This window comes from Populus euphratica, unplaced genomic scaffold (genome assembly GCF_000495115.2).
Source record: "Populus euphratica unplaced genomic scaffold, PopEup_1.0 scaffold112.1, whole genome shotgun sequence".
Classification (NCBI taxonomy): domain Eukaryota; kingdom Viridiplantae; phylum Streptophyta; class Magnoliopsida; order Malpighiales; family Salicaceae; genus Populus; species Populus euphratica.
In genome coordinates, this window is record NW_011499997.1 from 421,112 (window position 1) to 445,480 (window position 24,369).

Sequence of the window (24,369 nt, forward strand, 5' to 3'; positions counted from 1 at the left end):
GAATAAACTAATCTCTGAAATCAAAACATATTTAGGTTGATCTAAAATATAAAATCAATAGGAAATGATTTTTCCTAGTCATCAATTTTTCTTAGACAATATAAATAATAAAAAAGCATTATAAAAAAACTTTTTTTATCAAATAAAAATCATTAATACTAATAATAATTTTCTTTTTTGTTATTAAAATTTGACTAATTAATAATTTTCTCTTTGTTTTTGTTGCCAGTGAAAGAGGTTTTTTTTACAATATCAAACTTAAAGATTGAAAAATAAACAAAATAAAGATTTAGGTCATGCAAAAGTTTTAAAAAGTAAAGGGATTTTAAATAAAGTTAATGAAGAATAAGAGAACTAATTATAATTTTTCCACGAAAATTTGAGTTAGGCCATTAATTTTTTTAAGTTTGTTTTTTATTCTTTTAATTATTTCTTTATGTTACAAATATAAACATATCTCATTAAATTAATATTTAAAATCTTATAAAAATCAGGCAATGCAAAAAATCCATTAAAAACATAAAAGAATTGAACACAAAAATAAAATTAAAAACAAAAAATTTAATAACTAATTTGAAACCACAATTCAATTTGAAATACTAGGGGAGGACGAGGAGCAAATGTATCGAGAGTGTTACCAGTACATTGATATCAATTATTCAACAAACAACCCGTGCATTTTATTGTTTTATGTGATATTTAGTTTAAAGACTATGGTCTCGTAATACTATTATTATTTAAAAAAAAATAGTCACACTTTACGCGGAGTTGGATGTCGTTTGATAAATAAATGACAATTGAAAAGGAAAAAGAAAAAGAACGACGTAAAAAGAAAAGGTAGTCAAAGGAGCTGTTTGACTTGTGCTGACTGAATCCGAAACCAAACTGCCCCTTATAAAATTCTCTCGCGAGAAACTGGAGAGACGAGAAGAAGAAAACAAGTTACCAAAGCCGACCGTTGCAAGTAACTATCTAGTTTCTGAATTTCCCACTCTCTCCAGATCGATTTCATCGCACTCAAATTATCGCCCATAACAATCACCCAAGTTTAGTCCACCACGCAAAACCCACGCGCACTCAGCACATCTCCAATCTCAAAAAAATATCAAACAACAAACACCTAATAGATATTTTTAATGATCATTAAAAAAAAATTGTTTTCTAAAATTTTAGTTATAGTTTGAAAACTCATAATTAAATTTTAAAGAAGAAGTGAGTTATGCTTTATTTTTAACTGGTTACAATAATTATAAAATAAATTTTATTTATAAAACTTGTATATAATGATATATCAAGTTTATACATGAAATTCATTTTATATTTGTTTGATATAATTATTGTTATTAGTGTAGCTGAATATAAAAAATAAAAAATAAAAAAATCATATAAAAACTTCAATTTAAAATTCTACAATTGAATAATTCTCTCTTACTAGCTTGGCTTCAAAATAAGGATTACAAACTTTTAAATAAATTTTATATTGATATTTGAACAATATGAATAATTTAAATTTAAAAATTAAATATAACTAAAATACAAGCTAAATTCTAAAATTAATTAAAAAATAACAAAATTGATAAAGTAACCTCCTTTAAGCTAAACACAAAAGCTTTATTGACCTTGAGTGAAATAAGGAGACTTGTTATATAATTGATTTTGTAAACTCTCCTTAAAGAACTTGAGATTAAACTAATAATTAAATAAAAAATTACAGATATTTTTATAAAATAAATTATTTAACATTATCAAATCTTTTCTTAAACTTGAACATGTTTATTTGATTGAAAAATATTTATGTTGGACTATTCATATATTTTAAATACAATAACATCATATTAGATTGATAAGGTTTTTGGTATCAATTGTTAAAATTATATTAAAAAATTAAAATAAAAATAATGTAAGAAAATTAGGTTAAAAAATTGTTATGACTATAATTAAATGGGTTGTTAAATAAAAACGCTGGTAAAAAGATTATGTATTGTTTCCAAAATCCAAAACAAAGAATACAAAATTATTAATTGATATACATAATTTTTTTTAAATCAGTATTTCTTACTGAAAAATCATAAAACACACAAACAATAAGAAAGGTTGAATATAGTTTTAAACCAAACAAATAATAATTCAACGGTTGACCTTTTACAAACAGTTTTTTCTCTTAAGAAAAGAACGCTACCATTCGGGAAATAGACGCGTGCATTATAGTCATTGACCAAATCGCGTTCGTTACTTCGTAACTGCATTTCACACATGACACCAACGTCTATTTTTCTGTTAGCTTATATAAGTAACATCGACAAAAAATTTCAAAACTTGGATCCGATAAAAGAAGACCGTTCCTCGACGGTTGTGCCCTTTCTCTCTCCTCTGTTTAGTTAAAGTTCAGTTCTTAGTTTCTACTCTTTTAACTCGCTTCCCTCTCTTGCGCTCATCAATCCCTCTGTCTCTCTCTCTCAAACTCCAAGTCTCTCTCTGTCTCTCCCTCTCTCGTCTTTCAGACAACACGGAGAGGCAACGGCGGCTTTGTCTATCCTTCATACATTCTACACACATCATAAACCAGCGGACCGTAAAATCAAAACCATATAAAAAAGAGAAAGAAAAACCTAACCCTAATCTTAAAAGCTTAGAATCATGGTAGCCGGCAAGGTAAGGCTGGCAATGGGTTTGCAAAAATCACCAGCACACAAAACTGAAACGCGTAATGATACGCCACCACCAAAACCTCCTCTTCCTTCTCCTAGTTCCGGCAAAGCCTCCTCTCAGAAGGGGGGTTTTTCTCGCTCTTTTGGTGTTTACTTCCCTCGCTCCTCCGCCCAAGTACAGCCTCGTCCGCCCGACGTAACAGAGGTATTAAAACTCGTTGAAGACCTTCGCGAACGTGAATCTCTCTTAAAGACTGAACTTCTTGAGTTTAAGCTCTTAAAAGAGAGTGTTGCTATAATTCCTGTTTTGGAAACTGAGATTACTGATAAGAATCTGGAGATTGAGAAGGCAGTGAAGAAGATAGAATCTCTAGAGCTTGAAAACGAGTGCTTAAAAGCGGACTTGAGTGAAGTGAGAGGGAGATTTGAAGAGGAGAGAAAAGAGGGTGAAAGGAAAGTTAAGGAGCTAGAAGCGGAAATTCAGGAGTTGAAGAAAGCGATGTCGGATCGTGAGAATGAAATAGAGTTTTCTTCTTCCCAGAGGTTTCAAGGGTTAATGGAGGTCACGACCAAGTCTAATTTGATTAGAAGCTTGAAGAAAGGAGTCAAGTGTACGGACATTGTGAGTTCATCGAGTGAGGTTCAAAATGTCGATCATCATTCAAAGAGAATGGAAGAGAATGTTGAAATCGAGAAGCCGAGGCATTCCAGGTGTAACTCGGAGGAACTCACTGAGTCGACTCTGGCCAACCTCAGAACTCGAGTTCCAAGGGTTCCTAAACCTCCACCAAAACGATCGCTGTCAACGCCGGCAACATCGTCGCCTTCAGTTTCACCCACCGGTTCTGACCAATCGGTTGCAGGGCCACCTGTTCCTCCCCCGCCGCCGCCACCTAACCCACCTCCGGTGGCTAAGAAGGTCGCTCCACCTCCACCTCCACCGCCTCCGAAGGGGAGGAGAGTAGGGGCGGAGAAAGTGAGGAGAGTGCCGGAGGTGGTGGAGTTTTATCACTCGTTAATGCGGAAGAATTCAAGGCGGGAGTGCAGTGGAGGAATGGCGGAGACTTTACCGGCATCGGCTAATGCCCGAGATATGATTGGGGAGATAGAGAATAGGTCGACTCACTTGTTAGCTGTAAGTACTGAATTCCCTTTCTTTCAAGTTTCTGAGATATTTACTAGATTTGCCACTGGGGTGATAAATGGCAGGTCTGAGTGACTTTATTGGTTCCTTTCAGTCACTGTCTTCTTTGGTTTGGATTTTATTGTTTGCTTCAGAGACAAGACAGTGCTTGTAGAATTTCTCGAAAAAAAGAAAAGAGAAGGGTAGATCTTGATAGGCACTTTATAACGTGAAATAATATATTTTTTTATTTTTTAAAATTGTTTTTTAACACATATAAATTAATTTGAAGAAAAAGAAAAAGAAGGGCTCTTATTAAGTCTGGACATGGTGGGAGTCTTCAATGCATATGTTATTAGATTTGGACAAGGTTAATGTCTGTGTTTATCGATCACAAAATTGAGGTTATGTCTTTTCCTTTTCAATTAGAAGGATTTATTTAGCTGCTGATGGTGGTGTTTTTACAGATAAAAACAGACGTGGAAATACAAGGAGATTTTATTAGGTTTTTGATAAAAGAAGTAGAGAATGCTGCATTTACGGGTATTGAAGATGTGGTCCCTTTTGTTAAATGGCTGGACGATGAGCTATCTTATCTGGTAAATTTTTAATTTTCATTAATTTAGTCGAAATTTGGCGTTCCATTTCATCTTCCTGAGATCATATATATAATATATATATTTTCCTTCCTTGCTGTGAATCTTTAGGTTGACGAAAGAGCAGTGCTTAAACACTTCGATTGGCCAGAGCAGAAGGCAGATGCATTGCGCGAGGCTGCCTTTGGGTACTGTGATCTCAAGAAGGTAGAATCGGAAGCCTTGTTATTTCGAGACGATCCCCGCCAGCCATGCGGCCCTGCTCTCAAGAAAATGCAGGCTTTGCTTGAAAAGTACGTGCATGATCTCTCTCTTTTACATTACATGCTTTTTTATATTGTTTCTTAAGCTGCGAGACTGGTACAGATTAGAGCGAGGTGTTTACAATCTATCAAAAATGAGGGAATCGGCAACCATGAGATACAAAGGATTTCAGATTCCAACGGATTGGATGCTCGAAACAGGAATAGTAAGTCAGGTAATTTACCCCTTTCCAACGGCTCTGGACAATTATTGGTCTGTAATTTCTGCCATGTTTGGAAATAGTACAATGACACGCAGACCCACAAATCCTACCTTTTGGTAATCTAGATATAGATTTCAGATGGTCTTGTATTTAATTATAGTCACTGGAGAGAACTTAACTTTAATGGTGACACATTCTGCTAGGCATTATAATACAATTTGTAGCTGGAGTAGATGACAAAAGAAAAGTTAGATTTTGCCTTATTTTCTCTGCCACGCCTGCAAGCGTGCATGTGAATTTCCAGATTTCTAAAATGTATTTGCTTGTCTGCTTTTAAAATTTGGATTCATTTGTAGAGATTCTCCAAGGTGACCCCATTAACCAGCACATGGTTTCTTTTTTGCGAGTATAGTAGCTCGAAGGATTTTAAAGTCCTACCAACCCAACTGACCCATAAATAATATGTTCTACTCCCAAAAAGAAGAGGAAAAAAGTGAAGTTGCAGCAAGTGAACTAACTGCTAGACTTGATTCAAATTATATGAGATCTTTTATTTATTATTCTTCAGTAGTTGTCATGCAGATTGATGACTGTCTCGTTGACAGTTAATCCAATTGTTAAAGTGGCATTAAGGTTGATGACTTGTTTTGTTTTATGCTTTGAATCTTCATTAATAGCTCCAATTTATTGCGTTCTGAAATTATTTTGTTAGCTATCTAGCTAAATTAGTCTACTGGCACATTGTTGCGCAGATCAAGTTGGCATCTGTGAAATTAGCAATGAAGTACATGAAGAGAGTATCTGCAGAGCTTGAAACTGGTGGTGGTGGGGGGCCTGAAGAAGAGGAGCTGATAGTCCAGGGAGTCCGATATGCTTTCCGGGTACATCAGGTGAAGACCCATTTACTAGTTTTTTTTTTTTACCTTTGAACAAACTATATATACTTGGTTGCAGCGCGCTAATGCCTCCATTATCTTGTGCCAGTTTGCTGGAGGTTTCGATGCGGAAACAATGAGGGCTTTCCAAGAGTTGAGAGATAAAGCCAGATCATGTCATGTACAATGTCAAAACCAGCAGCAACAAAAACTTGCATGCAGGTCGTCGACACCTTGCTAATCTGTAGCAAACTCAGCTTCAGAATTGCTGCCTGCCTTTTGCTGTAAAGATGTATAACACCATGGTTCTCAGTACCATGACCGTCGCGATCTTGGAATCAAATATTTTTTAATGATTCATTACTCCAATCTATTATTTTATTCGTGCCCTTGACTGCAATCTTTAAAGGCGATCTTCGAATAAAAAAGGAAGCTTGAAAATCTCAAATGCGGCCACGCTTTTATGGGGTGCGGTGCTACCTGTAACACAGCACTCTAACCTCCCATAGCAACGATAACACAACGCCGTCCTTGAAAACAAACGAACAAAGCATAAAGCATAAACAAACCTTAGACTTCGTTTGGTGGTTTGATTGCAGGAAAATTATTTATTTGTTTGTTTGTTTATAGGAAAATAATTTTTTAAAAAAAATAAATTTAAAAAAAAATAATTTTTTTAAAAATAATTTTTAGAAAAATAAAATATTTTGAATTCTAAAAAAGTAAATTTAAGAAAAAATAAATTTTTCAAAAAGTATAATATTTTTTGATATTTAATAGTGTTATGTAAAATAAACAGTAAAATATTTTTTAATATTTGGTTATGTTATGAAAAATTAACTAGAAAATAATTTATTAATATTTTATTTTTTTCAACTTTATTAAAATAATATGTAATAAATATTACAAATTAAAAAATTAAATAATAATGAAATTTTCTTTAACTAAAAAGTATTTTCTGTTTACCAACTTTTCTAACAGCAAATAAACACAAAAAAGTTTGGAAATTGATTTTTCAGAAATCATTTTCTGAAAAACAAACACAAGAAAGTTTGGAAAGTGTTTTTTCGGAAACCACTTTCCAGAAAACAAACATAGCTAAAAAGAAAAACACTTTCCTGAAAATCAAGCCAAATTTTTTTTGACTAAAAAATATTTTCGTTGGCCAGAAAGTATTTTTTTGTTGACCAGAAAGTATTTTTCATTGACTGGAAAATGTTTTTTGTTAACCGGAAAATATTTTCTGTTGACCACCTTTTAATGATAAATAAATACAAAAAAGTTTGAAAAATAATTTTTTAAAAACTGTTAATAAGTTTGTAATAAAGTTACAATGCAGGTGATTTTAGACAAAATAGAATAAATAAGAGATGTAAGAGAATTTTAAAGGTTATTATGACAATGACAGAGGCGTCATACCTAAGACTGTCATGTTTAGAATTTTAAATAGATTTTCATATTAAAATATATATATATATATATATTAATAATATTTTTTTATTTTTTAAAAAATATTTTTGATATTAGTATATCAAGATAATTTAAAAATATTAAAAAATATAAAAAATTATTTTTTTAAAAAAATATTTTTAAAATATAAAAACAAAAGGAGTTTAAAATACAAGGAATATGTTGATAAGTATAATAAACTCATATATGATGTACTTAATTCTTGTATGATTTTTAAATACCCTTAGTTTAATTCTATAATAATTTATCTTCAATATCTCTATTAATATATAATTTTATTTATTTATTTTTGTTGATATGCAAGGATAAATCAATTCATGGAATTATGGAAAGTGAAAGTTCATTCATCCTTGAATTCTAGCAAACATTATTTTTAATTAGATTGAGGCTCATGATATTAAAAAATATAATTTATAAGCTAATTAAATAAGAAAATCTACCTTGAAGAGGTTTGGTTCACTTGTTTACAAATTCTGAAAAGAAAAGAAAAGAATGACATAAGTAAGAATTTCTATTGCAAGAATAATAAGAAAATTTCTTTATCATAAATTTTAGAAGTATATCTTAGTAAATTATTCTTTATAAATATCCACATTAAGCGATCTTGATGTCAAGTAAAATCTAATAAGGATAACCATAAATATGAGTTTTTTAAAATAAATCGATCTGATGAAGAAAACAAAGTTAAAAGTTTGTCAGTTTTGGATAGAAAACCAAGAAAAAAAAAAGATTTTGTACAAAAAAAAAATAAAGGACATCAAGGAAGAAAATAACTAAAAAAGATGTGTGCAGTGAAATGCTTCATCCATTGATTTCAAACAAAAAAGTTTTATTCTTCTCCTTAATTCTCCTTTGATGCGTTTCAATAAAAACATGACTTATTTTATATTTATTAAAAACTAAATTTTATTTTTTTGGTGTTTTGATGTAGTCTAATCTTCATCACACAATTTAAATTTTTAAATTATTTTATTTTTAATTTTTTAATTTCAAGTGTTTATCTTTATCTTATTATTTATAATTTTCTGATCAATTATTATTTTATCTATTGAAAGATAATGAGACCAATAAGTATCATATGATTATAAGCTTTCATAATTAAACAACATTAGTTCAAAAAAATAAAGATATTTTGTTGCAATCAATGTGATTTTGTATTAAAAAATCTAAGAAACTTAATGAATCTTTAAATAATTTGATTTAAATTGAGATATATTAAATTGTTAGGTGGAGATAATTTTAATTCAGTTGGAAAGAAAGTATTGAGTAATTAAGGAATTTTTTCTTTTCATTAAAGAGAAGATTTAAAATTTTATAATGAGAGATAATAAATTATGTGAGATTAACTTTCGTGAAATAAAAAGTTCTAGATTATTTTTATTATCTCTATAATTTTAAGTTTTATTCTATGTTCTTTTAATTTACTTTCATCAAATACTTTAGATAATGAATTCTATAAATATTTAGGTTATATATATATAAAATTAAAGTTATCGACATAACAAACAAAAATCTAAAGCTTTTGATTTGACCTAACTCATGTCACGTAATTTATTATTTTTTTATTATAAAATTTCAAATCTTCGCATGGAAGAAAAGAAAACATTCCTTAATTATTCAATATTTTCTCTTGAATAACATTAAAAATATCTCTATCTAATAATTCATCATGTTTCTATGTAAATTAAATTATTTAAAGATTCATTAAATTCTTTAGATTTTTTTTAATTTAAAATCACACTAATCATGGTAAAGTATTTTTATCATTCACTCATTTAATAATGTTTAATCCTAAAAGTTTATAATAAAAAATTACCTTAAGATTTTATTATGATTCAATATATCAAACAATAATAGGCTAAAAAAAATATAAATAATAAGACAAGGATAAACATTCAACATGAAAAAACTTAGAATTTAAATCATATAATGACATCATTATTTATAAATTGAATTGACAACATGCACTTAAACACAAATTGAAAGAAAAAAAGAAGAAGAAGAACACCAAATAAATAATTTTCTCTTTACTTTTTGACGTGGGAGACGCAAAGTGAGCAAATAATAATGTTTGTATACTTAGGAGAGTAATTCTAGATTTATCAAAGCTTTTTTCTCCCACAAATTATGAACATTAATTTTTGACATAACTTGGAAAATACTCTAGAACTATAGTCTCAATTCTATCATCTAAGAGTTCTTTTACATAAATTTTGTATTTTTATAAATTCTTGATTAGGTCTTTCAATTCAAATTTGATCATACATTTCACCCAAATTATGCCTCTTTTTATTGCTAAAAACAATGTCATTTTATAGGGAATCTTGCTCTTTATTTAAGAAATTCCAATAAAAATATAAAATTTACAAATCAAAATTTTTTGTTCTGTAAATATTCACCCAGACCGAATGGTTGGGGGACATTCTTGAAGTTTTCCCTCTTTTATATGCCCCAAGTCCCAGAACGAAATTTACGATGTTGTTTTGGGAACCGACATGACTGCATCTGTCCTGAAGTTCCCTCTTCTATTTGCCTTCACTGAGTTTAGGCCTCTTGATCGCCACATCCCAAAGAATCACCCATCAAATTCAGTAAAACCATCTATCTCTCTTAAAACCCCTCGATTTCCACGCCAATTGAAAGCCAGAACTACTCCCATGGAAGCCGAACAAAGTGGAACTGCAATCAACCCCAGCTCAAATGCATCCATGAAGCTCTTGTTTGTGGAGATGGGTGTTGGCTATGATCAACATGGGTGTGTAAAAACTCTGACCCTTTTTAGCTCTTTTTATTCCCGAGCGTACTTTTTTTGGGCATATTTGATAGATATCCTTCGAAGATTTCTGTCTTTTGGTCTATTCAATTGTTAGAATTATGTGAACATAAGTCTGATTCCTTGTTTGTGCAATACAGGCAAGATATTACTGCTGCGGCAATGCGTGCATGCAGGGATGCCATCTCCTCAAATTCAATTCCTGCATTTCGTAGAGGTATATGAGTTATCACTTGTATGTTCTTGAAGTTTCTTTCTTTTGTTTTGTTTTCTTGTTATAATTTATTCATCTATGCGTATTTGCGTGTGACTGTTACTCTTGCGGCTTGAGATGCGATGATTTGATATCCAGTTTTAGTTGAGAAGTGAGGATTTGTTGTGGATTCACATAATAGAATGATGAGATTGCAAACGATACCATCTCTCGTGTGTTTTTTTTAGAATGGCCTTCCGTAGTTTCACAGACTACTGGATTTCCACCATTGAATTCCAAAAGGTCTAAGAAAGAAAGATTGATTGGAATAGAATGGAATAATCAAGTAGAGAAAGCTTTAAGAAGTTTCAGATTGTGATAAATTTTCTGGGAAGATGATTACATCAACAGCATCCATTTGTTGAATATGATTTCAATTGTTTCTGTGGAAAGTGTTGCTGCTCTGCATCTTTCCTTTGTTGAGAATTTCCAAGCATAAGAATAAAGCACTCAGTGGTCTGGTTTTTTATGGATGTCATATACCGGTAAAGTCAGAACTCGTACGCTTTAAATTATCATTTAGATTGAATCTCAAAATTATCTACTGGTTCGCAACATACCATCAATTGCTACAAGCACAGCTTCATGCATTGTGCATGATATCGTTTGCTGAATTTTTGTTGCATACACACCAGACGTTCGTGGAAGACTATAATTCTATTTGCCTAGTGAGGTTTCTTCATGGGCTTTTCTGAAAATATTTCCTGTCTTTTCCTCAATGCCAAGTGAGGAGGTTTCTCTTTATTAATCTCCAGATTGGTATGAGATGGCTTTGTGCCTTTGTTGTGAGAATTGTTGCATATGCTATAATAAGATCAAATGGTGCAGGGTCCATACCTGGGGTCACATTTGGCCAAATGAAACTACAGATCAAACTGGGGGTCCCACATTCCCTGCAACAATCATTGGATATCGAGAGGGTGAAGTCTGTCTTCCCTTAGTAAGTACAAAGTACCAAACACCTATACATTTTGGAAATTTCATCTAATGTTATTTCTTCTTAGATGCTTGCTTTGTCCACTCTCCTATTTCTTGAGAAAAAGTGTTCTGTTTTCCCTTTCTTTGTTTTTGTTCTCCTTTTGTGCTCGAACAAAGGTTGAGAGGATGTCTATATAACATCAATGCACAGCTTGCAGAGGTTGTAACTGGGGAGTTCTAACTAAGTACAAGTCCACTAAATCACATAAAGTTCTTATTGCAATTTCACAGGTAGCTTTAAGACATTAGCCAGCTTTAGTTGGATCCCATGACTGGTCATGTAACTCATTTTCAAAATGTCACTCTAATCAAACATTTATTGAGTTTGCAAGTGTTAATGGTTAGTTAACTACCAACAAGAAGACAGAATTATATAGCAAGTTCTTGTCTGGCATGTTTTAGGGTATAATTATACTTATGCCAGCACACTGTATAGATTTGATGGAATTTAATATTTGAGAAGGTACTGTTCTCAAGTTAATTGGTTCTTTTTATAAGTAGTTCAGTCTCTTTCTGTCGGCAAAAGACCTACTCTAAAATGTTTGCTTGCGGATCCTGTCTAACATCAAAGATATCTTCTTTGTTCACTATCAACTTTCTATTAATGACCACTAATACATAATCTAAAGTTCGCAGTGGATTAAAAATTTAAGGATATGCCTGAAATTTAAGCATTCCTTGTGATGTTTTCTTGTAAACTATTGCAATTTTGTTATAAATTATAATGCAAAAGGCTAAAATCTCTTACATTGTTCTTGATTTCAATTATAAGGTGATATGTGTACTCACATGGCCTTCAGGAATATCTGGTGTTATTTCCTCAAACTTTGGGGTGCACAATATAACTGCCTAAACAACCAGCCTATTAAACATACCCATCATCTCTTTCTTAAATACATGTTTTTAAGAAACATTGCAGTGGGAAAATAGTGAAATTTGAAGTTGTTGATGGTGGAATGATATGCTCAAGTGGTGTGTACGTTGAAGAAATGGGAGACAAGAATGATGACTGTTACATTGTGAATGCTGCAGTATATGTTGGCTACTAGCTTTTGTTACCTCTGTAAGTGCTTTCCAAGGTTAGCTTTTGCTTCAATCATCTACTCATGATAAATTATGGTTGTACGCACACACTGAAAGATTTACATGGTGGATTTCTGTCTTTGATCTAATTTATCTGAGGTTTCTACTATAACAAATAGCCATTCCATGTTAAGTATTTCCATGATTCTTTCTGCATGTTCTTATATGCCGCAAGTTGGTGTTACTTTGTGTTTCTTTGTTCTTGATTTGATTATCTCAACATGAGTATTAATAGGATGTTGTATCATGGTCAATATTTGTGAACATATACTTTTTGGCTCAGTTGCTATTTTGGTGAAGTGCTAGGGATAGGGTTTAATTGGGTATGCCTTTGTTTTTATGTAAAGATGTGCTGTTTGCCATTTGTGTGACTGTAAATACTGTACGGGCAAGTCTGTTTCATGTATTTGACATGTCATACATGTGTGATGTAACAAATTTCATGCTTTTAGATAAGTTTACACTCAGATGAGATCTGAAAACCGAACTCGGGTTTCTCAGGTCAATGTTGTAAATGATGAAGGACCCTTGAGGGAGATGGTGGCTGATGCTGCTTCTCCACATGTTTGTGGAAACTGCTGTGTCGTATTTTTGGCAGAAATGAGAGAAGTTTCACGGTTTGCATCAGATGCTGTCTCAGCTCTTGCTTCTTTATGGGTGAATGACCTTTTTGATCTACCCATTGCTTTAATTTTGTTGCCAAAAAAACAAAAAAAAAAACCAGTAACAAAAAATGTATTGCCTTAAAAACTTGTTGTGGTACAATAACTGTCACTGCAACCATGTTTGATGTCATCATATATTCAGCCTTTTGTCTTTGGCTTCTTCCTGTCTTTAAAGATATCAATGACCTTAGGCTGTAGCTCAGACTATGATGACATTGCTTAAGAACATTATAGAGCACTGACAGCCCAAAACCAAAAGTATGAACACTTGAATGACTCTAACCAGGATTACTATCCATCATATGCAGTGGAAGGCTTTGGGATTTCTTTTATCTCTACTTCCTCTATCCTAGCGTTATTTATTCATGTCTCGGAGCCATAGTGCTCATACATTTGAAGTTAGGAACATCTTGCTTTGATAGTTGTTGCAAATGAAAGAAGAATGTGAGAAACATTGCAACATTTGATTTGGGCTGTTCATGGAATCGGTGTGTAAAATCTAATTAAACAACAGCAAACAAATCAATGATATTTGAACAAACTTAAAGTTTGGCCCCCAGTGGATTTCTACTTCCCTCACACAATCATCAGATGCCATTTGCATCTCACTGTCACCTATCCTTGTAATAATTTTAGGACAATTATTGTGATTAAGAGAACCAATCACTTTACATTTGACTTTTGCTCATCATTATCACCCTATCAACTAGTAAATGAGAAATTTCTGCTCCCCCCATAAATACACAACTTCAGGAAAAAGGAAAGAAAAAGGAGAGAATAAAACTAAACTAAGATTTGGATGTTGACCTTCACATGATGAGAGCTGCATATAGGAGTTGGTTCCAAGTATCAGGCAATCCAGGTAGGCACCAATGGCTGCAGTCTGTGCCGGACCCGTGACTATAAGTTGAGGGATGAGCATCTTTTCTTAACTGTGATAGTGTTGTTATGTCAAGTAGATAAACTGGTTTCTTCATTGATCTCAACACCTTGTTTACAACCGCAGCTGCTGGAGGTGCACCAGCGGGGTATGTAGACCCTGATAGGGGCACTGCTTCTCCAGAACAACTCTTTTTTGGTTGATTCCAGTCCTTGCCCCTATTTTTATAGAAAATTTTGAAATAAAATGAGTCGTGTTTGTTGCATTATATGCTGTATAGCATTCTCAAATAACAAAATATCATTTAATGCATGTTTTTCCACTTACTGATAATGCGTTGGTGAAATCCCTTGGAAGAAGACTTTAGTTTTAGAAGGATCAATATTTTGGTCAACCCATCTGCCCCATGTGGTTAATCCTTTACTGAATGCAGTCAATCTGTCCATATTTTTGTACAATGCTGATCCATCCCGGATGTAGTCCCATCTGCATTTGCACAGCCAATAATTGCAGCAATAGAGCCAGAGTTCCAGATAAATGTGGAAACACCCACACAAACGCAAAAAAAGAAAAAAAAAAGAAGAAGAAATCACTACTGCACAAGTGCTGGCAGGACATGCGAAAGGAGGGAAGAAATACCCCTGAGAACGTCCGGTGTGAACCCACCAGTGCCAGGAATTGAAGATGAGCATGTCCATCCCTTTCCATGCATTGCCAGCCCCAATGGAGTTTAGGTTTAACACGTTGCCAACATTTTCTCGAACAATGTCCACCAAGTATGGTGTGCGATACATGTACAAAGTTACACCGTAGCCCTGCAACACAGTAATTGTTAGCTACTCGAAATAGATTCTGTAAATACTACATGTTTGCGGCATCTTTTCATCACTTCTTTACTAAATTGTTACCAACCGGGGTGATGATTCATGATAAATGGTAGTTTATAGTAATTCAACAATGGCAAGTACAGCATAAAACGCTGAGCACCACACGACTGCTATTTAGAATATCAGCTGGTACAGAAATTGATATTACCACGAACTACCTCAGCATTGCTCTCTTTAAAAGAAAAAATAAAAATGGTGCAATGATGTTTCTCAGTAGCATTGGTTCAGGCAACAGAATTTGAAGCTCCTCATAGAATATTATAGTACGGTTCACGAGTTGAACAGCAGACAGAAAATATTCTAAGTGAAGAACACTATCAGTTTTTGGGCAATCAATCATTCACGAGCGTCACAGTAGCCTTTCATCTGCTCTAAAGCATGAACAACGGACTGCTGTGCAAGCAAGCTTTCACGTGAAGAATTAATGCGAGTTCTAGTTTTCATAAATAATTGATTAGATTAGCACAACATAATAATTAACCGAATTATTACTAATATTACAAAAATAATATTGCAATCTAATTTGAAAATAAAAGCAAAATTGAATGGTTTTTAATGGAAGAATATTTTAAATATATTTTAAGTTGGTTTATTTACAATGAATCTTAATTAAAATTTTAATTTTAATTTTTTCAAAAAAAAGTTCCATATAGCCTACTTGGGTCAGCTTGCATGGCTGAATACAAACAAGTATAGACACTGGTCAGTCTACATGATTCGATCTACAATATTGGTAAAGATTTTGATCATCGAGGTGACTTGAATGTCACGGTCTCTTAGATCTTATATCCTAAAAGCTATTTTTAATTTTTTTAAAAAAAACTAGAAAACACCCTAAAAACCCACCCCCACCCACCTCCGCTGTCCTGTGTCTTGCATAACCTCCTCCTCCTCACTCTTTGTCTAGCTACAAAAGCCAACCAAGATCCAGCTGCACTTTAGAGGTACTGTTAAGTGTTGTCTCTTAATCACCCTACCATCTCATTGGGATAGCCACTAGATTTGTGCATGCTGTAGCCATATCCAATAATTAATGTGATTAATTTAGTCATCGTACTCATAAACACGATACACAGCCGTTCGTATTCTCTAATAATAAAAGCACAGGTTGGCAGCTTCTTCTCAACAGCTGTAGAGGTAGAGGGATGGGGTCACTCATTTACTGTAGCTTGGCCCTAGATGGCAACTAATTATACCCTAATACAAAAGTTCTTCATCATAGTGATATTTTCCGGGCCGTGGATTCTCTCTCTCTCTCTCTCTCTCTAGATAAAGAGTCACGGAATTTAGAAAGCTACATGCCTGTTTTGTCTCCTCTGTTAATCTAAAGAGACAAGCATATTGGAGAACAAAACGGGGCTATCAGAGTATAGCTTTCAATAGTTTGGACCAGAAAGCCTAGAAGGACTCCATGTGAATCATTCTGGGGGTATTTTATCATTCTTTCATAAAAGTTTCTGCTAAATAAGGCTATGAAAGTAGCATATTTCTAACACAACTTCAACTAAAATAACCCGCTACTGGTTGTGCATGACCGCAGTTATTAAAAATAATAATTATTTTTTATTCAAATTAATTAATATATATAAAAATCAATCTAATATTTAATGAAAACTTAATAATCTAGAAATGAGATTTTAGATCTAATGGATAAAAAAAACAAAGAAAATGAGATCATATGACATGAGAGAGAAATGAGAAAAAAAAATATAAAAAATAATTAACCAACACAACAAAATTTTATTTTTGATATACTAGGTTAGAAAAATCTTAAAAAAACTATAATAACATTGTAGAAAAATATCAAACAAGTTCATAATTAGCCCATTACAACTTTATTTAATAATTTTTTAAAATATTATTAGAATCATCTCAATTAAATCTTTCTAACAATATTGAATGCTTAAAAAATAGAGCCTTAATGTTACATACTCATTATTTCTTTTTGGCTTTTTTTTTTTCTTTCCTTTCATTATCTCTCTTGCCATGTCATCTTATCTTCTATGTTTTCTTTTTTTTTTGGCTTGGCCTTGGAGTCTTTAGTTGACTTCTATATAGGTTAATTAACTTACAAAAGTACATACATTTTGAAACTTGGCTACACAGCCGCCTGAGTTCTCATTCTTGGCCCAGCAGCCTCACCATTGAACAAGAAACATGCTTTGCTGGAAATAAAATTTGTTTAGTTTGGAATCCAAACCTGTGATATTCACCGCATGTCACGAGCTGAGAATTGATTTCCTTGCACATGATTCACTTACCATTCTTTGATCACTTCTTCAATGATTTATGGTTGCATATTCACTTTGCTACCATTTTTTTATAGTGAGAAGAATAAAAGCCATGGGAACTCGAAGAGGAGGAGAACAGAACAGACAGAGACAGGCTGATGAATTCCATGACTCGTTTTATTCCCTTTACTTTATTTAATTAATATGGCTAGCAAAGAAGGCTAGGAAAACCAGAAAATTATGTGCTTTCTCCTTGCAGCAAGTACAGTTTAATTATGTGCCCGACACAAGACCCCATTTTGAATGGTAGTTACGAAGCCTAAATTGCCTTTAATTATACTAAACGAATCTAAAGCAGCATAAACAACAGCTATAACCTAAAAAAAAGCTGCTCATAATACTGTATAGATGTATGATTTCAAGGCAAACAAGACGAAAACTGCAATTTGGAACAAAGAATAAAATATAAAATAACATGAAAATGGACAAACAAGCGATAGAGACAAGGAGATGCACACACAAAGTGAGTTGAAATGAAAAGGTGAGAAATGGTGAAGTAGCAAGTAAACTCACATCAAAGGTCACAGACGACAGTGAGTCTCTCCTGTAAAAGGTTGTCTTGGCCTTGGGCACCGCAGCATGAATCATGCATGACAATGATTCCCACATGTTCAGACTCAGTGAGTCGCCCACAAACATTATCTTCTTCCCTCTCCACCTCCTCAAAAAATCTGCGCCATTAAACCTACACCAGAAGGAAGAAGAAAGCATCAGTATATTGCCTTGCAAGAGAGATTCGATGAAAGAAACGAGTGAAGTGAATGATTCTAGTACCTTGGTATCTTACAAGAATCAGGTTGCCAAGAGTATTTGAGATACTGGTTATCACGCCTGCCATATTTTTGGCAATTAAACTGATCATCAATGAACGGACAGCTAGAGGAATCATAGAGAGGATAAGAAGTATCAACCACCCATCTCCCTTGAAACAAATTACAGCCACTCACTTTCTTCCTCCCGTTCAACCTGCTAGCGTTGGAGGAGTGTATTCCAGCTCTTGTTTCTTGCAAAAACAAAAGCATCACTAGACAGAAAGTACAGACCAAAACCTGACACTTAAAACCCATTATGGATTTTGAGTACCAGGGGACTTGGGATCCACAGAAGTTGCTTGTGATTTGAGTTTATATGAGTGGCTGAGGGAGGGAGGAAGGGAGGTGCTGAGGAAGTGGGGCTAGGTGGGTTCACATGGCAAGCGTAGAAGCGTGGCACTTACTCTTTTTTTATTTATTTTTTTAATGTGTAAGGCAATCAGTGGGGAAATTTTAGAAGCATACATTAATATTAGTTAGTGCAATGTGCAAGTGATGGGGTTCAAATTCTTAATTTCTAGGGGGCTCTCTTCAGAGGCTCTTTTAACATTCTACTGCTCTGCATGTCAGGGGCATATTAACCCTATACTGACATGAAACTGCACATGGTGAGTTAAATCATTGATGCTTAAACAAAACAAAAAAATAGGTGTTTGACATTCTCAACATTCATTCATCCCATATGTACCTCCTCATAATTTGCAAGTTAATCTGTTGATTCAAAAAACAAAAGTGGTCAATCAAGGATCGATCCCCAATGCTAAAAGGATTTTATGTAGGGATTTATAAGCAATTAAATAATCAACGACTGCAGAAACTTCCATTAACGAGGAAACCACGTAAGATGCAGAAGTTTTTTTTTTTTTTTTTCAATTAAAACCTGGGCTTGAAGCCATGAAATAAACTTAAATCAAAGCTGGTAGTGCAGATCCAATGAGTTCAAAATACAATAAGTAATATAACTCTCGTGGAGATCTCTAAAAATCCAATCGTTTTTGTCAAAAGAACCCTTAGATAGCCAAAATTAGCTAACTAATCCGCTGTTCTATTTGCTCAGCGAAAGACATGCTGCATCTGAACATCCGAATCTCTTTCCATTAACTAGTTCCTTTTTCCTTAGTGATCAAAATAGAACATGATCATTTGTTATGAGTGTAATAACCAGCATGAAATTCGACACTAATATATAAGGCGTCAAATTCCTAGCATGAAGGCTAGCTCCAACCCCTTCACCACTGCCCATAATTCTGCCTTGACCGAGGAACATAGGATGCAGAAGTTGAAAGCATAATGAACATACACAAAAGTGTAAAATCATAGTATATTAAATTTGATGTTAATAGAAACAAACAAACAAACTAGTATTTAACATGAATTGACAACTGATAGTGCCATGTTTCCATGGGTCAAGTATGGCTTAACACAAAATTAAAGTTTAGTTCAAAAGTCATTATTACAGCTAGGGACAAGTTGGGCGCCATGGAGAATAAGTTTTTTTTTTTTTTAATCGCCGAATTATGGTGATCTATCGAATCCCTCTAACAAATCCATCATGCATTAAGATGATTCCAGTCTCTTATCCAATCTATCGTGCAGCATTATCTTAACTTGACAATAACCATAGCTTTTCATCCAGTCATGCTGGAGAAATTTGCTTCCAGTTTCCATGATTAGGGCACTCCAATAATTTCTGATCAACCAATACAATATTGCAATGCAATACTCTTTATGGGATTCAAAGTTTTAGAACTCTAAAGTGGGGAAAATACGGGTTCCAGAGGAGCCGTTACGGTCACTTTCCTTTCCCTCCTGGGTGGAGTACGATGGATTGTCATCAACTTTTCCTGCGGCAGAAGCCCTAAAACTTACAAAAATAAAAGGAATCCCACCAGGTCCACCATCATCATGGGGCCCCTTTCATCCATGAAGATGGTGAACCGTCTACTAGGGCCATTGTGTGGTCCTTGTATGGTTGTTGCCGTGCTGTCTATAGCCGCATAGCGGGTTCCATTCTTACATTAGAGAGTTTAGATAGTGAGCGATGCTTCTTTTTGCCCCCACCCCCGCCTTTTCTTTTCGAGTTCATAATCATGTTTTTGATCCCCGATCCTTCATTTTACATGGGATTTCTTACATCAAAGAGATCTCCCATTTGACAGAATATTTGAATCCTTCGATTCTTTTTGTGTGTCTGTTAACCTTGTTTGCAGAACACCCCCCTGATGGATCTTGAGCTCCATAGTAAATATTTCTTTTTCATCAGACCTCTTGTGCTATTAAATGCACGCAGCTCCAGTCAACAACCTCTAAAGGCATCTTAATGCACGATGATGTTTTTTTTCAAATGGTGGAGAGCATATATACTTACTGACACCCACCATGGGCAATGACCTATAATTCTAGCTTCTTTTTTTCCTCCTTTTTCCTTGGTAATTCCAGTTGTCCACATTACATCGCCACTATTCATGCTACAAAGTGGTGATCGCTGGCGCGCCGCCTCGATGCATGTCGACCAGCTGTAAAATTAGTATAATATAAATTTGAAGCCTGGCAACGCCTTCAATGGAGCAGAGGATTTCACTACAGGGTTTAACCTGGAATATTGATGTCATTTTTTGTATTTTTAAAAATCCAGAATCCATATGAACTCGTTGATTCCTTAAGTTGAACTGCCACTCATGATCCAAACCTTGAACAGGAGAAGCCAAGTTACATTTTTTAATTATGACCTCAATTAATGTCACAACGCTGCAATAATTTTTTATTGTCAAAATGGTCGTTCAATCGTGGCCTCCCCGTCGTCTGCTTAAAATCACAACTACTCTGTTAAAACGAAGTGAAAAAATTTATGTTGCTTTACGAATCATCTTAATTAAAACTTGAAGGAGGCAGATAGCCGGGTATCCGGGTGATTTATTGTATGTACTTTAATATATTGTTAAATATTTTTTTAAAATATATATTTTTTTAATTTTATCTTTTAATATTTGATTGAATTGTTATTCATAATTTATTTTAATTTATTTTTTATAAAGATATTGTAATAAAAAAAATATCTCGGTATTTAATTGGAGCTTGATTTTGTGAATGTATATTTTTTAACACATTATTATTATGCAAAAAATAATTTAAAAAATAAAGTTGTAAACCTACCATAGTTCATAATTTGGGTCGTGGGTTTATTAAGTTAAACTACAAAATTTGAATAAATCTAATATATTAATTTTTATATTTTTTAAAATAATATCATTTTAAATTTAAAAAAAAATCATGTGTTTTATGAGTCAACTGACTTATTTTTAAACCTTTGAGGTGGATTTATTCATGTTAAAATATTTTTTATATAATTTAATTTAAAATTTAAGCTAAATAAATAATCGAATTAATTTTTTTTAAATTTAATATCAATAGTGTGTGTATTGGAATTCAAGACTTTTTTTTATGCAACTTGAAGTGCACTACAAGCTAGTAAACTCGTGTTTTTCAGTAAAGACATAAATTGCCACCGGAAACTCGCTTTTCTTTTTAATAAATTCCATAACACAAGCGGAACGATAAGATTCTTCGGCCCGTCAAATCATCAAAGGAAAATGCTTTATTAAGGAGATAATTTTTTAATTTAAGAAAACTGATTACTCTGAATAATTATGTGTTGTTCATCGACCTTAATGGCATCTTTGACAAAGACATTGTCATGATTACTGCATTTGTCGTCCAGAATGCACGCTCTTGGATCTAAAGCGCACATGAAACTGCTATTCTTGGAACAATGTAGATAATTAAGGATCAAACAGCATACATGCCTTTGTTAAGCTCCACTTGCAAATATTTTCATTAAATAATAAGAAATGATCACCTCGGCAATTTACCAAAAAAAAATAAAAAAATTCGGTAATGGGGTTAAAATTATGTTTTTTTTTATTTTTATTTTTATTTTCAGAGTGTTTCGTATACTGGTAAATTTTAATTTTAATTTTTTTAATATAAAATTAATTTTTTTATTTTCAGAGTGTTTCGTATACTGGAATAAAAAATGATATTAATATATTTTTAAATAAAAACATTTTAAACTTCAACTATCACCATTCTCAAATATCTTTTAAGTATACCTTCTAGCTTAGATTAGATGTCTCCAGGCCTCTAAGCTCATACAAATCGTGTTTTAATGCTTAATATATGGTCAAAATTAGTAGCAACTTAGACATTTCTCATGAGTAATTCACTAAATATTTCTCATAAAATTAAGCTAAAAAACTATATCCTTTTTTTCTTCAAATCATCTAGCCAAAATCATATTCCCATAAATAAAATATACCTAAAAAATTAGCACTTGATACACATTGTAGATAACAAAACTTTTCATTTACCTCTCCTGTATAACAAAACAACAAAACATTATGTAATTAAAAAACTTGTTTGTTTCAACAAAACACATTATGTAATTAAAAAACTTGTTTGTTTTTATATTTAATTTTTTAAAAAAATATTTTGATATAAAGGTATTAAAAATTATTTTTAAAAAATAATAATAAAATATTTTAATAAACAACGATTATTGTACCTTCGAATCCACGGTTGAGGAAGCTGCCAATTCCTTAGAAAATATCAAAATATATTCTAGCTATTGGATTGCAGAAATTATACTCCACCCAATCGTTGCGCATCCACATATTAGGCGCCAATCACCATGTAGCTATGGGCCCACAATGGTTTTTTTTTTTTTTAAATTTTGGACGAAGATGGAAATGGAAACTCTCAGGAGTCAAACCAACATCCAATTTAGAAGGGATCCATATGGGCTACAGTCAGACAGGGGGCCCGTGTCAAAATGGTGGAGGCCCACTTACATGCCTTCATTACAAGTTGCTTCTTGCATAAGCGACACCTCACATCCCTTCAACACGTGTTCTTACTTCTTAGGTTTTTTTTTTTTTTCGTCTACTATCTAACCATAATCACGACCCCTTGTTTTGACGTGGCCTGGCTTCAATCTTGACTTATTAACTACGGAATCCCACCCACCCGTGACCTTTTTATTTTTTATTTTCTTTTTGAAGCTCATATCTCATTAAAAATAATAGGATATCAATTTATTTTTAAAATATTTTATTTAAAAATATATTAAAATAATATTTTTTATTTCTTATTCTAAAAACATATATATTTATAATCATGAGAACAAATTATTTTTTTTTGAGTTGAAATATTTTACAAGTACAATTAAGAGTAGAGTTGTAATTTTTGTTGTCCTATACTATTAAATAAATGTATACTTTTTTTAAAATTAATTATTAATTTATCTATATGAATTTTTGAAGTTAATAATAAAGTTTTAATTCAAATATATTACCTAAAATATTAAAAGATAAATTTGAAAGTATATAAAATTAAAGTGAAAGTAAAAAATAAACCTACTATTAAAGTTATATCCTTCAATATTTTGTGAAATATAATTCATCTATAATCGAATCTGAATCGATATTATAACAATCCTTCAACCAAAATAAAATAACAATCTCATATCAATTGAAAAACAAAGTAACTAATTTTTCTCTCTCTCAATTACTCTTTCCTTTACTTGATTTTTTTTATATTAGTGTTTAATAAATTGAACTTTGTAAGTTTAGAAGGTTATTCTCTCACCTTTTTTTTTATTTTTTTCTTTTAATTTTTTTTATATATTTTCCCTTAACTTTTTTCTCTTTCTCTCTCACATTTTCTTTTCTTTCTTTCATATTCTGCTTCTGCCCAATTATCAACATATAAAAGAAATGAAGAGTTGATTTATTTTATTTTTTAATGGCAAATAATTGTTTTACCTTCCATGAGTCGTTTTGTTTTTATTTAATGGTTTTTTTTTTGATACTATCAAACTCTGTTTATTCTAAAATTTTAACTAGGTTTTATTTAATATATTTTAAGATATTTTATAAAATTGCAGTTCAATCTGATAATCTGATTCAAATTACGTCTAATAATATAAAAACTAGTTAAATTGTAATTTTTCATTAAAATTTTAAATTTCTCTAAAATGTCTGAAATTTCAACTCAAATTAAAGCATCGTTTTAAAAAATTATACACAAATTTTTAGAATTTTTTAATAATTATATTGAAAATTATAAATTTTTATATAAAAATAATAAAAAAATATTAATAAAATCTTAACCTAAGCTATAATCTACTCAAACCCTTAACATGTCTCCGCCATTTCCTATAATCCACTCAAACCCTTAACATGTCTCCGCCATTTACAACAAACAACATTATTTTTTACGTCATATCATCCAACACGCAATCTTGAATAGCCCTCCTCAGCAATCTCTCGAAGGTTGAGATCTTTTCACTATAAGAAGCCTTTCATGCTCATAAGTACTCATTTTGACATTAAGAAATGAAGTTGTAGATGCCGTGAGTGTAAACATTACATGTAGCAGCCTTTTTTGACATCTATTTTTTCCAAAACTTCTAGAAATAAGACTTAAAATTCAAAATATGTAATTTCATCAAAAATTCTCCATTTCTTTTTTTTTTTGTTTAAATTCGTTGATGTTTTGAGGTTTCTAGCATG

At 32.3% G+C, this 24,369-nt stretch overlaps 3 protein-coding genes across 6 annotated transcripts; 2 read left to right on the forward strand and 1 right to left on the reverse strand.

The window, feature by feature from the left end:
- Positions 1-2,305: 2,305 nt before the first annotated feature.
- On the forward strand, positions 2,306-6,099 carry LOC105140684 (Tetratricopeptide repeat (TPR)-like superfamily protein). Its single transcript, XM_011047603.1, has 6 exons — positions 2,306-3,783; positions 4,239-4,370; positions 4,479-4,660; positions 4,734-4,845; positions 5,586-5,723; positions 5,818-6,099. The coding sequence occupies exons 1-6, from the start codon at positions 2,638-2,640 to the stop codon at positions 5,947-5,949; spliced, it is 1,842 nt and encodes a 613-aa protein (XP_011045905.1). The 5' UTR covers positions 2,306-2,637; the 3' UTR covers positions 5,950-6,099.
- A 3,441-nt stretch (positions 6,100-9,540) lies between these two features.
- On the forward strand, positions 9,541-13,090 carry LOC105140685 (50S ribosomal protein L34). Of its 4 annotated transcripts, XM_011047605.1 has the most exons (6): positions 9,541-9,615; positions 9,654-9,933; positions 10,092-10,168; positions 11,033-11,144; positions 12,102-12,261; positions 12,767-13,090. In XM_011047605.1, exons 2-5 carry the CDS (start codon positions 9,674-9,676, stop codon positions 12,229-12,231), a joined length of 579 nt encoding a protein of 192 aa, XP_011045907.1. In that variant the 5' UTR covers positions 9,541-9,615; positions 9,654-9,673; the 3' UTR covers positions 12,232-12,261; positions 12,767-13,090. The 4 variants fall into 4 exon arrangements, with proteins under 4 accessions (XP_011045907.1, XP_011045908.1, XP_011045906.1 ...); XM_011047606.1 differs by lacking the exon at positions 9,541-9,615 and having other exon boundaries at positions 9,622-9,933; positions 12,718-13,090; XM_011047604.1 differs by lacking the exon at positions 9,541-9,615 and having other exon boundaries at positions 9,622-9,933.
- Positions 13,091-13,406: 316 nt separating this feature from the next.
- TBL38 (TRICHOME BIREFRINGENCE-LIKE 38) lies at positions 13,407-18,171 on the reverse strand. The gene is made up of 5 exons (XM_011047609.1): positions 17,763-18,171; positions 17,502-17,673; positions 14,450-14,625; positions 14,138-14,296; positions 13,407-14,028 (listed from the first exon to the last, which is right to left on the reverse strand). Exons 1-5 carry the CDS (start codon positions 18,053-18,055, stop codon positions 13,740-13,742), a joined length of 1,089 nt encoding a protein of 362 aa, XP_011045911.1. The 5' UTR covers positions 18,056-18,171; the 3' UTR covers positions 13,407-13,739.
- Positions 18,172-24,369: the final 6,198 nt, after the last annotated feature.